Raw genomic sequence first — 15,572 nt, 5'->3', positions numbered from 1 at the left:
CTAGCATCTAACAGTGATCAAACTAACAGTAAGCTAATTAATAACTAGTCACCTAGACATGCCTAGGTGACTCAGGTCATTGCCAACCAGACAGTTCGGCACCAGTTCCCCAAAAAGAAGACCTAGGGATTTTCAAATCTCATTAACCAGCTTGCACTTGTGTAATCTGTCCACTAGACAAGTCATCATAAGACAAAACTCATACAATGTTCCAGCAGTCTGAAAAAGTGGAATTCATTTTATATTCATTGGTTTATTGAGAAAGATTGCCCATAAACATCTCTGTCCCATGTGGAGGAGCATCTGCACCTACTCTGCAGGAGGGCCACCACACCCTCCCTGATCTCCAACCTGTAAAGACAAAAGCTGAATACACACTATACAACTTTTGTTGTTCGATTTCCTTTAGATTTACCTTCAACTATGTAGTGCAAGGGCCTGCCTGACTGCATACAATTTGAAAGTGTTTAGGTTTGACCTCATATTATATGGTTTTAGTAAATCTAAAGGCAATTGTATAGTGTGTATCCAGCTTAACACTACACCTTTCCATTCACTCCAGAAGGGAAGCTCTAAGCCTCGCTCTCAGCCTGCATCTCTAATGATGGACAACCGTGTAAATGATCTGTTCTCTCCATGGGATCAGAGGCTGAACTGAGCTTTTTTCCATGCTCTGACCGGAAGAAGCAGACAAAATCCCCCGTCTCCTCCATGAGCCATATTCAATGGATAGAAGACTTGCCCCTAGCCCCCTCCAAAAGCCCCTGTCCGGGTTGGGTTTGTCACAGGCCCTAAGAGCCGGTTAACACTATTACGACTTGCCAGGCGACTTGGTCAGCCTGGCAAGTCGCGCACCGTCGGGTCCATTGAGTAGTACAGGACTGGTTCTAATAGGAGCGACACAAGTCGCTCCGACTTAAAAAAGGGGTCCTGTACTACTTCGGGGCGACCTAGAGGCGACTTGCATAGACATTCATTAGATGAAGTCCGTGCAAGTTGCGCAGAAGTCGCGGTGCACGCGACTTCACAGGTCGCCCCCGAAGTTGGAGCGACCTAATGTGAACAGGGACTAACTGTTTATTTATTTTTTGTTTAGCCTGTAGGTTGAACAGAAAAAAATGATCAGATTCATTCAACAACACAGATGAAGAATCTCTCTGCTAAGGCTATTGTATTTCGACATTTGGCATCAGTGACTGTCATAATATAGTGGGTGCTGCCAAACAGTGACTGGAGCTCATCCTTTACAGATTTAAGATACATTATTATATGCAGCAGTCAAATATGTGTTACTTATACATTTATGTATTACATACAGCATATGCTTTATGCTACTTTTTAAATAGAGAAGTCCTTACAGTTAAAAAAAAAAAAGTGTGATGTACAGAATGCTATAACATTTAAATAATTTCTGGCAAATATAATTTAGACTTCTTTTCCTGACTGTTTGTGGACCGCTTTCCTCCAGACCCGTGTGCTCTTTTCTTTTGTTTGTATTATCCATGTCAGATGTGAGATCGCACCTGCCCCGCATACCTACACACTATTAAGCAGGTCCTGCTGCCAATAGCTTGTGCCCTGATGCCAACTCCTTTGCTTGGCAGGTCAATGTGCATCGTATTTAATCTCCTGGCTGGGAATACACGGGCAGTGTGTTCCCACCAGAGCCTCTGTACACCAGCATTCTGATATCCAGACTGGGCAGCCAGTTTACTTAACTAATTAGGATGATTCCAGCAGTAACAGAAGTTATTAGTACAGCAAATCGTATATGTAATATGTAACATCAACGTTGTAAGAACGACCATGCCATTACCCTCTCACCACACATTGTATACAACCCGTTAGGGAACACTGGGGAGTAATGAAGGAACAGATGGGGAGATGGAGATAGGAAATAGCCACAAGCAGGAGGGAGGCTGTAAAATTAAAAAATGTAGACAACGCTGTGCATTGACCACTGAGATAAGGATATGGCATGCGAGAAAAGGGAAGGAGAGGATTTTGTGATTAACGGAGTGGAAGGTATAAAAAAGAGAATATGTATGGGAAAAAAAGTAGGATATTCGAATAGAATATTTATATAAATATATATTGTGTGTGTGTATGTGTATATGTATGTGTATATGTATGTATGCATGTGTGTGTGTATATATATATATATATATATATATATATATATATATATATATATATATATATATATATATAATATAATATGTGTGTTTGTGTAAGCTCTGTAATAGTAAATAAAGTGTATCTGTGTAATGCAAACTCCTATAATCATTTCAATTATTTCCAGTCTACTCCTATTAATCTGAATGCTCCTAAAGTTTTTCTAATCTTACTTTGCGAAGATCCCCACTCATTTACTTCCTTGAGTTCTGTGACACTATGCCCTGTGGGTAGACACTGCTGTGTCACACACTGCACAGAGCCTCCCTTCTGAACTACAGTGGTGCTGAGAGGAGGAGGTTCAGGAGGCGGAGTCAGTACGGGAATCACTGCAGGCAGCAAAGTACCATGGGGTATGTAGTCCTTAGAAATTATACAGCAGAGGAGAAGCTGCAAAGGATGTAGGGAAGGAAGTTGTGGAAAGAGATGGCCTGCAGACGGGCAGGACCCACAATATGAAAGGAAATTTTTCAAGTAAGCTTGTACTGGTTGGCCAAATATAACTATGGTTTGCATTGCTATTGTAATGCTGATGATATCAAGTGAAAGTGTGGCCATGGTACTCTTTTTAAGGTAATTTCAAAAGTCTTGAATGACTGGCATGAAGTCAGGAAGTGTCTACAAAGGGGCAGCACTAAGTTGTAACAAAGAAAAACTTTCCTAAAAATATAAAACGGCATTTGTTTGATTCAAAGTGATTTAGCCAACTAATTTTCTTTCATTTAGAATTTAGGTGTGCTTTTAAGTGCAGTAAACCTGTTTACAGAAACGTCGAAGCAGTCATAGGACATTTGCATAGATGGGATCTTAATAATTTTCTGGCCATGCAATACTGGATCTGATGTTTGTCAGCTTAAAAAACAGGAATATGAAAAAAGAGAAATCATTAACAGAATAAAGTGAACCTGTGCCTTGCCCTTGCAGAGCAAAATAATATGTTTAACGCTTAAATAACAAATAAAACTTTCCTAATAGTTTTTATAATCTCTCTCAATGTCCTTTCCGCATGAAGAAATTCCCTTTTGATCCTGTAAGTCACTTGTAGTTTTTCCTTCTTGGGGGCAACAGTTTGCCGGCTCAAAGATCCTCTGCAGTGCACTTGTTCCCTTTCTTCTAGTAAATAAGCCATGTATTATTAGGTACAGCTTATCTCTTTGATTTAGTGACTATGTATTTTCTTAGCATCTCATCATGTACAAGGGCTGGGCTAAGTTGCAGCGCATCACATGATGATGTCACTTCATATTCATGAAGGCCATGTAGAGCGCAGTGTGCTGTCAGTGAATGGATTAGTTCTCCTTTAGATCATGTTACATGCCCCACCCGTTTTTAGGGTGGAACATAGACCATGTTCCAGCATCTACATCTTCTGCGTACCAGCAGGTGGGGGATCTATTCCAAGAACCCACTGTCACAATTTGAAAACAGCATGGACATGCGGGGCTCCTCTCCAAATGGCCCCATCATATATTCAGTTTATAGAACTAGGGAAGGTGCTGGTGAGAGTCGTCATAGTTAATTGTGCTCCGTGCCCTTAAGTAACTGCCGGCCTGTATCGGAAGTACAATCAAACCGCTATCTATCCTGAGAGGGGCCAGACATTGCACCCACAATCTGCTGATCTTGGGTGCAATGTTCTACAGGTTTGTTAGAAAAAATAACAAATACACTATTTTTTTTTCCCTACAAAAGTTGAACTCACCCATTAAGCCATAGCTACCAACTGTCCCTGATTTTGCAGGACTGTCCATGATTTGAAACAATGTCTCTCTGTCCCTCTTTCCTCCTCATTTGTCATTTATTTTGGTCTGATTTATATAATTATATATAAAATACACTATTTATCTTTCAAAAGTGTGTCCCAGTGCTAAACCTTTCATCCAATATCTCAATTGCTGCATTTGTAAATTCCAAGAGCCAGAAAAAAGGAATAGTAGTGGTTAAAAACAAAAACAAAAAAACACTTATGGGTTTAACCATTTTTTTTTTTAGAATTCTCCTTTAAGGGGTGTGGAAGGGGGTGTGTCCTATGCCTACATACTTTTGCTAATAAGTGTCCCTTGTTCCCATCTCAGAAAGTTGGGATGTGTGCTTTAGGCATTTGATTTTCCCTGGTCATGCTGAGCTTCAAAAAAAGAAATGTGGCCATGTGACCCTAACAAATAAAGATGGGAAACGGTGTTTACAACATTTTTTCAACTGTTTGCTCCTTAAATGAACCACTGGTGGTGTGCTCTTTCCTTACAAGGTGGAATTAATATATGGATTTATTTCTGCCTTAATAAAGACCTTTATAGACTTGTATACTTTATTTTTGTTCACTATTGCTTTATTCAGCTGCTGGGAGTGAAAGGAAAGCTCTGTGTATGATATTAATCGCCATGTAGCTTACATCCCTCTGTGCTCCCAAGATGACCACTCTGTCACACGAAGAGCTATGTGCTCCCAGAGTGACCACTCTGTCACATGAAGAGCTATGTGCTCCCAGAATGACCACTCTGTAACATGAAGAGCTATGTGCTCCCAGAATGACCACTCTGTCACATGAAGTGCTATGTGCTCCCTGGATGACCACTCTGTCACATGAAGAGCTATGTGCTCCCAGGATGACCACTGTCACATGAAGTGCTATGTGCTCCCAGAATGACCACCCTGTCACATGAAGTGCTATGTGCTCCCAGGATGACCACTGTCACATGAAGTGCTATGTGCTCCCAGAATGACCACTCTGTCACATGAAGTGCTATGTGCTCCCTGGATGACCACTGTCACATGAAGTGCTATGTGCTCCCAGAATGACCACTCTGTCACATGAAGAGCTATGTGCTCCCAGGATGACCACTCTGTCACATGAAGTGCTATGTGCTCCCAGAATGACCACTCTGTAACATGAAGTGCTATGTGCTCCCTGGATGACCACTGTCACATGAAGTGCTATGTGCTCCCAGAATGACCACTCTGTCACATGAAGTGCTATGTGCTCCCAGAATGACCACTCTGTCACATGAAGTGCTATGTGCTCCCTGGATGACCACTGTCACATTAAGTGCTATGTGCTCCGAGGATGAACACTCTGTCACATGAAGTGCTATGTGCTCCCAGGATGACCACTCTCACATGAAGTGAGTCAAATGCTCCTCCATACTTCCAAATACCAGCTCTTGGTGCTGGACAGAGGGTCATAATCTGCTAGGAATGGAGGGGTCCAAGCCTGTGTCTTTACTCTAAATAGGCAAATCGAAGGATTACTTTACCTTTAAAATTACCTGATATTGTATCAGTCATAGGGACTTTGTACAATAAAAATTTAGGTATTGTGTCATTAAAAGGTATTCACATATTACCAATTATTGCATGGTCCATATAAAGAATAATTCACATGCCATGCACACCAGTTAATTTCATGGGATCTTTGCAGACATGTCCTATAAATATAGAGCCATTTAGGCCCATCAAGGTAAAAAAGTGCGGACACTTTAATTTATATCAACTCTAACATAAAGCGTCTAGCCTGCTCTGTATGTGGGTTTAATTAGCTACTGCTGCTTCCAGCAAAAAAACATGAAAGGTAACTTGAAGAAGGTTAGGACAATAGGGCACAGTGAGGGGTGAGTAATTGTGTCTGATTGCAGGTTATGGAGCTATTTACCTCAATACACAACAGGTTGATGATGAATATGTGAGCAGGCTCTGCAGAAACATCTCTGTGACCGAAGCTGTGTGTAGCTCGATGGCAGGAGGAGACCATAAGGTATTGCTGTGTACACATCTGCAGACAGTTTACTGTCTATCTTGTCTCTGTCAGGGAGAAGTTCCAGTCTGCATGGGTCCTCAGAAAACTTTGCCTTACCTGATCCTTTCTATGAGCAACTTCAAAGCTCTGGTATGTGACCCTGTGTGTCTAGATGTTGTATTGTGTCTATGTTAGTAGGTGCTGACCCCGTGCTTTAACCTTGTGATTGGATCTTTGACTACGCAGTGAAGGTGATCCATTGCGCCATTAACCATTGCCATTGCAGTCCATCCAACCTGCTTTAGTGTAACCCATTAGATGCATCATATCTGCTAAGATGCATGGCTTTACCTTTCCACCATCATTGCTACATTTTCATATTTTCTTCAAAATGTGTATTTGAATACAAACTTTTTTCTGTGACGTGCTAATGCTACACTATGATGACAATTCTAGCAGAACTGTATAAAGAGCTGTCTTTTGTGTCAGTATGTTTCTTCTAATTCTGCATCAGTTAGGGTCTATGACTTTTTAACTCGCAGCAATTGAATTAAAATGGTACACACAATCGGAAAATACATATGCAAAACTCTATTTATATTACCATTATTTAGACGTGGGTGTGCTAAACATAGCAGATTTTTATTTAACTGATGCAGTAAATAAATAATTACTATTCAAGACAAAAATATGGCCATTGCTAACTACTTTCTGACATAGCGGTTGCTTGGCCGCTGGGCTGACACACTGGCTTTACTTTGGGATGCTGCCCCAAAACAAGTATGCAGATTGAGAAAGTCAGGCCTGCTTATCTACATGCATGTTCTGAGTCAGTGATTCAGAGTAAAAAATCTCTAGAGTCGGCATTATAGCCTGGCAACTAGACGAAGAGTAATAGCAGCCTCTATGTATCTCCAATGACATGTTTCCTTTAACTAGACCCAATATTGTGCAGATTTATTTTTTTGCATTGAATTAGATTTTTACATAGCATTTTGTACCATCATGCAAATTGAAGTGAATATAAGGCCTGATGGAGGGGAATGTTATCCACGAGTGGTAAATTTTATAAGGAATATATAAAGATTGTGTGTTATAATATATTCCATATACATATTATGTAGTCTAGCCAGAAGGTGGAGCTCTAGGCATGTTTTCTTCTAAATTCCACCTGCTGTTTATAGACCTCAGTAGATCAAGTTTAATTTCTCTAGCGCTCATTGACAGACGTAGTCCTCGGTGATACACCACCTTCGGGTTATGTTGCCTCCACAGGAGCAGGACTAGACAGGAAATTAAAAAGCTCTGGCCACACCCTAGGGGCAGTCCCAGAGGGTATATCCTCTCTCTCTCTGCCTCAGCAAATCAGTTATTTTCTGTCTAGTTAGGAGTAAGGACCTAGATACCTTGCTGGGATCTTAAGGTCCTGGCAAGAATTTTTTTCTTAAAGGATTTTTAGACAGCTTTTTTTCTCCAGTGTTCCTGTGAGATCTTCAAGCAAGAAAGCTGAACTGGGCGACGGGCTGGATGTTGAGATCCGGTGGTCACCCCAGTTCAGCCTACGAGCGCGTGCAGGCCATAGCTCCGCGCTGGGTCGGCCGCGACAAAGTCCCATTAAAAGGACTGAACCCGCGAGTTAAACGTCTCGCTGAAACGCCAAAGACCATGAGTCACGGCGTCCGTATCGGTCGACAGCCCTCCCGCCCCGGTGGAGAGGGGTACTGTCAGGAGTTGGTGCCCGCCTGGTTCCGGTATGGTGAGTAGTATGTTCCCCCTTTTTCCCTGACGGGTTTTGTGGTGAACGCGGGCCCCTCTCTGTATGGTAAGAAAGAGTCCTTTCTATCCTATAACATGTCACAAATCCTCCTACTTTGAGTGTGATTTTATGTGTGCAAAAGCCAGGAGGCTTGGTTTGGGAGCTAACAATCTATTGTATACATGTTTAAAAGATGTAATCTGTGGCATTCTGGGAATCTTATGGGTTAAGTATAAGCTACCTACCAGTCAGAAGCCACGGACATGTAGACTGCCTTCCAAATCAGATCTCCAGCTATTAGCAGGCCTCCCGAACGGCCACGCGGTCCGCCAGGGCCGGTACCGCCAACCACGCCATATTCCCATGCAGAGAGAGTGTTGTGTGCCCTGCAGCACACCGCTATTCAGTATAGGCCGCCGCCATTTTTTTTGCTGGATCGCACGAGCCGCCATTTTGGCGTAGCCTCGTGTCTCCAGCATGGGGGCGGCCATGTTTGAGGTGATCCTACACCTCGTGGAGCTTGGGGGAGGCGCCGGAAGGCGTGCAGAGGGGCGAGCCGCCTCCTTTCTTCCTGGGCAGCCAGCCAAAAGACTTCCTGTTTGTCAAGACAGCGCTGTAAGCTGTTGCAGTTTAACTCTGAGCATCAAGTGGTGAGCCTGGGGGTCTATCTCTCTCTCTCTCGATCGATAGGGATCCCTAGCAGGTAACACTAAGGGGCTTTTTGTGGCGCTGGGGGTCAGAAAAGAAAAAAAAAAAAAAAAAAAAAAGGTTTTTTTCTTTACTTTTGAATTATATTATCCAGGAAGTAACTGGAGTTATTATGGACCCTGCCACACTTATTCCCCCACCTGTTTCCCTCGAGGGGGCCTCGGGACCCGCCGGTGCAGAGTATAGAGTCATTTACAGCAATTTTGGAGTCTATGGTGGCTCGGGTGGAGGCGGCCTGTCAGGGACGGGGGTCAAGGAAGCGACCCCCGCCTACCCCTATACCATCTGACACCTCTGACTCAGATTCAGAGATGGTCACGGCAGTTGCAGGTTCCTCTGCAAGGGCTGTTATCCCAGGTAAAGCCCCCTCAGACAGTGAGGAGGACGCTTCTTCTCTTGCTATAATTCAGGAAGAAGCATTGGTGGACGCACTAGTTGTGGCAGTGCAAGAAACCTTAAAACTTGAGGCTTTACCGGCAGAGGCAACTGAAACAGAGAGGCCTTTTGGGACTAATAAGCCCATCAAGACGGCGAAGGCTTTTCCTGTACCTAAATGTTTTGGTAATCAGATTAAAGGAGAATGGGAACATTCTAAACGTACCTTTACTATTTCCAAGCGTATTGCTAGACGCTATCCGTTTGAGGAATCCATCATTAAGAAATGGACGGTACCACCAGTCGTGGATCCGCCTATTTCCAGGCTGAATAAAGCCACGGTTATTCCAGTGGAGGACACTTCGTCCTTTAAGGATCCGGTGGATCGAAAGATAGAAGCAGAGTCCCGCACTATCTTTTCTCTGATAGGGTCAGCATTTAGACCAGTAATTGTTATTGGTCTAGTTTCCCAGACACTTACGGAATGGGCGAAAATGGTACGCCAAGATCTTAGGGGAAAAGATATTCCCCAGGAGACATCTGATTTGATGGAACAGATCATACAAGGGCTACGGTTTATCTGTGACGCAGCCTTGGACACCACTCCCTTGTTAGGGCATGCATCTAAGTTAGCAGTGATCCTCAGACGTGTGCTGTGGTTAAAATGCTGGTCAGCTGACCTAGGTTCCAAAAAGACCTTGACCTATCTCCCTTTTCAGGGGAATCGTCTATTTGGGGCCAACCTAGATGAAATCATTAAGGATGCCACTGGGGGCAAGAGCACTTTTTTGCCACAGGCTGCAAAAGCTAAGGGACCTCGCAACAAGCGAGGAGCTTTCTTTACCGCCCATAAAGGGCGCCCGGCTGGTACTCCCGGGAAAGGCAAGACTCCTCCAGGAGGGTTCAAGAAGGGCTGGTCGGACAAGCAGAGGACCAACCCAGCCAAACCCGAAGTAAAGGAGTACACAGCCTGAAGGTGCGCCCCCACTGGGTTTCAGGGTGGGGGGACGTTTTCACCGGTATTCAGGACATTAGATCGAGCATCAACCACTACTACCGGTGCGATTCTTCCCTTCCAACATTTAAGTACCACAGGAAGCGGTAGTTACCGTTCCCTGAATAGATCTTTTCCTTTACCTTTTCCCAAGATTTGTCCCGATACCTCACAGGAATCGGATCTGATTGACCAGTTAGGCCAAGCAGCTTCTAGTCGGGTGACTTCGGTCCCTGAGGTTCAACCAGAAAAGGTCACCTTTCCTGATAACTATCAGGTATCTGATAAATGTGTGGAAACAGAAAACGACCAGACTTTCTCGGATGGTCGGGGCCAGATAGCTCTAGGGACGCCTGGTTCAGATCCAATCAGCGCCAGTGGTCCTAGAAATTCTAGGCTGGCCTCCTCAAGCCGGCCTGGCCGACTTGGACATGTTAGTCGCAGACGTTCCGTGGGAACTTCGTCTCAGGGAGTGTCTGTGGTCTCAAGGACCAATTTACCTTCGTGCTTTACAGTCGCTGGTTTTAATGGCCTGGCCATTGAGACCCAAGTACTGAAGGACAGAGGTTTGTCTACTTCAGTCATTCCTACCCTTATTAAAGCAAGGAAAGCGACTTCCAGCAAAGTCTATTATCACACATGGAAGACTTATATTGCGTGGTGCGAATCTTTAGGATTTCCTCCACGTACCTATTCAGTGTCTCGAATTTTGGCCTTTTTGCAACAAGGGGTTGAGCAGAAGCTAGCCTTGAGCACCATCAAGGGTCAAGTTTCAGCATTAGCAATCTTCTTTCAGAAACCTTTAGCTACCAAATCCTTGGTGCGGAATTTCATCCAGGGGGTGCGGCACCTGGCTCCTCCAGTCCGCGCGCCCTTACCGCCCTGGGATCTTAATTTGGTTTTGTCGGTTCTACAGAAACCTCCCTTTGAAAACATCAGGGAGATTCCCTTGCTTACTTTATCCCAGAAGGTGGTCTTCTTGGTGGCTATTACTTCTGCTCGCAGGGTGTCAGAACTGGCTGCATTATCATGCCAGTCCCCATACCTAGTGATTCATAGGGATAAGGTAGTACTTCATCCTAAGCCATCTTTTCTTCCTAAGGTGGTTTCAGATTTTCATCTGAATGAAGATATTGTACTACCTTCCTTGTGTCCTCAGCCCAAGCATCATCGGGAACATGCGTTGCATTCCTTAGATGTGGTTCGGGCAATCAGGGTATACCTGAAAGCTACGGAATCATTCCGTAAGACGGATTCACTTTTTGTGATCACGGATGGCCCCAGAAAGGGTTTGCCTGCATCTGCCGCGACCATTGCCAAATGGATTAGACAAACGGTGGTACAGGCTTATTCTATTAAGGGTCAGAGTCCTCCGTTCCCTGTTAGGGCGCACTCCACTCGAGCGCTCAGTACTTCCTGGGCCTTTCGCCATCAGGCGTCAGTGGTCCAGGTATGTAAGGCGGCCACTTGGTCGTCGGTACATACCTTTACAAAATTCTATAAAATTGATGTGACGGCATCGGCGGATGCCTCATTTGGCCGCAAGGTTTTGCAGGCCGCAATTTGAGGAGACCGGTGGTCTACCTCGAGGGTTTTTTTCTGTTTGAAAAAAAAAAAAAAAAAAAGAAAAATTTTTTTCTCTCTTTTGTTGAGTCTCATCATTAAGGATGAGCATTGTAAACTTCTAGTTGGCACCGGTTGGGCCTTCTAGATTGGGATTTGATTTCATTTTCCCACCCCTCAGTTGTGATACTGCTCTGGGACGTCCCGAAGGTGGTGTATCACCGAGGACTACGTCTGTCAATGAGCGCTAGAGAAAAATGGATTTTTGTAAAATCTTACCGTAAAATCCTTTTCTCTTAGCTCATTGACAGACGTAGTCCCCGCCCCTCTGTTTTTTTGAGTTGGGTTGGGTTAAAATCTCTAAAGACTGCTTTTTCACATAACTGATTTGCTGAGGCAGAGAGAGAGAGGATATACCCTCTGGGACTGCCCCTAGGGTGTGGCCAGAGCTTTTTAATTTCCTGTCTAGTCCTGCTCCTGTGGAGGCAACATAACCCGAAGGTGGTGTATCACCGAGGACTACGTCTGTCAATGAGCTAAGAGAAAAGGATTTTACGGTAAGATTTTACAAAAATCCATTTTTTACACACATTTACTCCTCATAGTGGCTCATTTCTTAAAAATACACTTGCGCCAAGGTTTCAATCAATTTGTGCCTTCAAGAGGGCAGCTTCTGCTGGGCTGTCCCTTTTATTTAAAACACAGTGCTCTGAGAAATGATTTGCCATGTATGCCTAGGAAAAATATTTAAAGCACATGCAGTACATTTCTGAAATATACAGCTGCCCATGTTTTATCTCTTTAAAAATTTGACAGACTTTTTTAGTGAGCGGACAGTGCTGTCAATCGCAAACAGTGTTGTCAGCCCTGTAATTCCCTATGAATTACAAAACATCCCCCTTTAATGTTATGGAGACCAGGAGAGGGAGAAGCATTATGTAGTCCAGCAAGGGACAACTCAGGAAGAGATAACACTGCTTGATATTAAAGTGCAGCAGAAGTAGTGATTTAGGCTCACTTTAGGGAGTCTTTTCAGCATTTTTAAAACAAAGCAATGTTGGGTTTGCTCTGATAGCATTACAGTTTCTCTTCACCTTCCTCTTCCTCTAGCAGTAGGCAGATCCAAAATGCTGCAAAAAAAATTTGATGTAATGCCAGGGTTCCTTGCTGCATCATTCCCTTCCCCTATGACTCCAAGGTGGTGGTGGGGGGTGGAGCCCTGACGCCCTGAGATCACAGGAGATGCCCTAAATGGTGCTGGATGTCATTTGACCCAGAAAAAGGGTGGTACTGCACATCATTGGTTTGTTGAATCTGCAGTGAACAGCACTACAGTTCAGGTAGGTATAGCAGCTGGAACTGCATTTTTATTTTTATTCACTTCTGGGGTTGTAATTGTTTAAAGTGATTGTAAAGTCTTGTTTTAAAATAATAAAAAAAAATAACATGTTATACTTACCTCCTCTGTGCAGTTGGTTTTGCACAGGGCAGCCTGGATCCTCCTCTTCTCAGGTCCCTTGTTGCTGCCCCTGGCCTCTCCCTCCTGTCCACAGACACGGAGCTGCTGTTCGGCCCTTCTCTCTCCTGATTGACAACTGCGGGAGCCAGTGGCGCTGCGGCTGTATCTCAGCCAATCAGGAGGGAGAGTCCCGGGTGGCTAAGGGACTCATTGACATCCCTAGACAGAGAGGGGGCTCAGGTAAGTATTAACGGGTGCTGGGGAGGCTGCTACACACAGGTTTTTTATCTTTATACATAAAATACATTAAGATAAAAAAAACCTTCCTGCCTTTACAACTCCTTTAAACCCTGAACTAGGAATAAAGTGAAACTAAAGGAAATTTTTTTAACAAAATAATAAATGTTATACTTGCCTGCTCTGTGCAACAATATTGTACAGAAAGGTCCCTTCTTCTTTGGTCCACCACCGGCGCTGCCCTCTCCTTTGTTTTTTTTATTCCCCCCCCCCCCCCCCAGTAAACCAGGTGCTAAGAGGGCACTTATGCGGGTACACTCCTGAGCTGGGCTGTGTGCGTCCATAGACACACATCACTGGCAAGCCATGCCCCCACTCCCTCCTCACAGGAGTTTGACTGACAGCAGCAGGAGCCTATGGAAGCCTCAAGAGGTGAGGAGAGCAGTACTGTACCCGGGACTGCACTGGAAAGATGAGAAGAGCCGGGTAGGTATTTAGGGGTGAGGGTAGAACAGGTGGGGGGCTATTTTTTAACTTAATGCCGGAAATGCATTAAGGTAAGCAGGGTTTTGAGTTTAGAATATTATAGCTGTTAAATTTTTTTTTTTTGCTTTAAAATAAAAAATAAGTATTGCACAGAGCTGGCACATACCTCTTCTTCTAGAGTTCCCCTGCCAGCCCTCTCCACTCCTTCTTCTGGGTGTCCCTAAAGCAAGCAATGTGCTAAAGGGAAACCTATGCGGGAGTACTTCCAAGACATGCTGTGTGCTTCCGTAGACACACACAGCGTGGCCTAATCAAGCCACCCATCCTTTGTCTTCTGAGTTCCCCCTCAGCAAGCCAGGTGCTAAGGGGGCACCCGTGTGGACACACACCTGAGCCAGGCTGTGTGCATCTATAGATTCACATGATGCCTGCAAGCCACTCCCCCCCCTGCTCCCTCCTTACAGGATTTGTATGGGATTTGACTGACCGCAGTAGGAGCCATAGTTTCCTGCTGCTCTCAGATTCTCCCATAAGAAGCGGACAAGATGGAGCATGAGAGGAGATATAAGCATTTAGGATTGGGGGGTAGTAGATCGTGAGAAGTTTTTACCTTTTAATACAAGAAATACATTGAAGTGGTTGCAAAGCCTCTAGGTTTTTCACCTTTAATGCATTCTATGCATTAAAATGAAAAACCATCTATGCTGTAGCACCCCCCAGACTCCCCTATTTTCTTACCTGAGCCTGATCTGATCCAGGGATGTTCACAAGCGCAGCGACTCCAGCTGCTGTCTCTCTCCTCATTGGACAGATTGATAGCAGTAGGTGCCATTGGCTCCCGCTGCTCTCTATCAAATCAAGTGAAGCGGGGGCAGGGCCGAGTCCTGCTGTCTGTGTCAATGGATGCAGCAGTTGGACACGGGAGAAAGCCCGCAAAGATGCCCCCAGGGAAGGCGTCTTTCCGTGGGGACACCCAATGGAGAGGAGGGGCCTGGAGCACTGGCGGGGCACCCTGGAAGAAGCGGATCGGGGCTGTTTTGTGCAAAACAATTGCACAGAGCAGGTAAGTATAAGCATGTTGGTTATTTTTATAAAACAAAAAAAACAATGGTTTACAACTCCTTTAGGTTTAAAACTCTTCTACTCCCACGTTGCTAGCAAATTGTGGCTTCCAACAAAGATCATAGTCTGCCATTTTCTGAGATATCATTATAATAGCATAGTCCCCAGTGCCCCCATTACACTAGAAGAATCCGGAATGCTTTTTTTATAGCGGATTCTAGAAGAGTTGAGACAGATCAGTGCAGACAGCACACGCTTTTTTTCCCCTGTACTAAGCATACACATTGTACCCTTTCTAATCAAATTTAAATGACGTGCTAAATCACCTGCTGGAATAAAAAGGCATTAATTAGGGTGGCATTTAATCTTTTACTTTAACTAGCAGAACATACCTAGTCATTACTCACTGTGAAGCTATAATTGAAGAGGTAGAAAAAAAATGTTTACCATAAAAACATTGCCTGTTCTGTGAAAAAAGGCCACCGTGATGCAACAAACGGATCCAGTTCTGTGAGCTTTGTTTTTATCAGCACAATAGTCAGAAAATGAAAAATCTGACAAATAAAATTAAAGTTTCCTTTTAATTTCTAGACCAATACATATTGCCATTATGATGCTAGCTGAAGTTCGTTATTAAATCATTGTCATAGGCTGTCCATGGACATTAGAGAGTGGTCACTAGTGCTGGCACAGTCCTCTGCTCTACCCTCCCTTCATTTTAAAGGATGGCTCGGCCAATGCGGAGAGGAGGGTGGAAGAGGAGAGAGGCAAAGACAGACATTCCTAGTGCCTGTTATCTTGAGGGAGAACCATAACAAATGGCTAGCACAGGTTTTGTAACCCCTTTTTGAGTTTCCCGAGAACCTACAGACAGAGGGCATCTTACCGGCCTTTATAAAATGTAAAATTGTCACCCAATCCAGATGAAAATGGCATTGTTAGACAACTGTCTGTCTATGGGATACTTTACGCTAGGACTCGTACACACAGATGTTGGAACATTCATCTATTTCCTTGTGATTTT

General features: G+C 44.2%; 1 protein-coding gene across 5 annotated transcripts in view; it reads left to right on the top strand.

Moving 5' to 3' along the window:
• Window positions 1-15,572, top strand: part of CADM1 (cell adhesion molecule 1) — a 529,619-nt gene that overhangs the window by 233,740 nt on the left and 280,307 nt on the right. For 4 of the 5 annotated variants that reach the window (XM_082273840.1, XM_082273838.1, XM_082273837.1 and 1 more), the window contains exon 2: window positions 5,981-6,058. The exons of the other annotated variant lie outside the window; for it this stretch is intronic. In XM_082273840.1, the coding sequence (XP_082129966.1) occupies window positions 5,981-6,058 (78 nt within the window). The remainder of the gene's footprint in view (window positions 1-5,980; window positions 6,059-15,572) is intronic. 5 annotated transcript variants of the gene reach the window in all.

The sequence above is a fragment of the Pelophylax lessonae genome (genome assembly GCF_965119305.1).
Source record: "Pelophylax lessonae genome assembly, chromosome: 12".
Lineage (NCBI taxonomy): Eukaryota > Metazoa > Chordata > Amphibia > Anura > Ranidae > Pelophylax > Pelophylax lessonae.
This window is presented reverse-complemented; position numbering and strand designations above follow the sequence as displayed.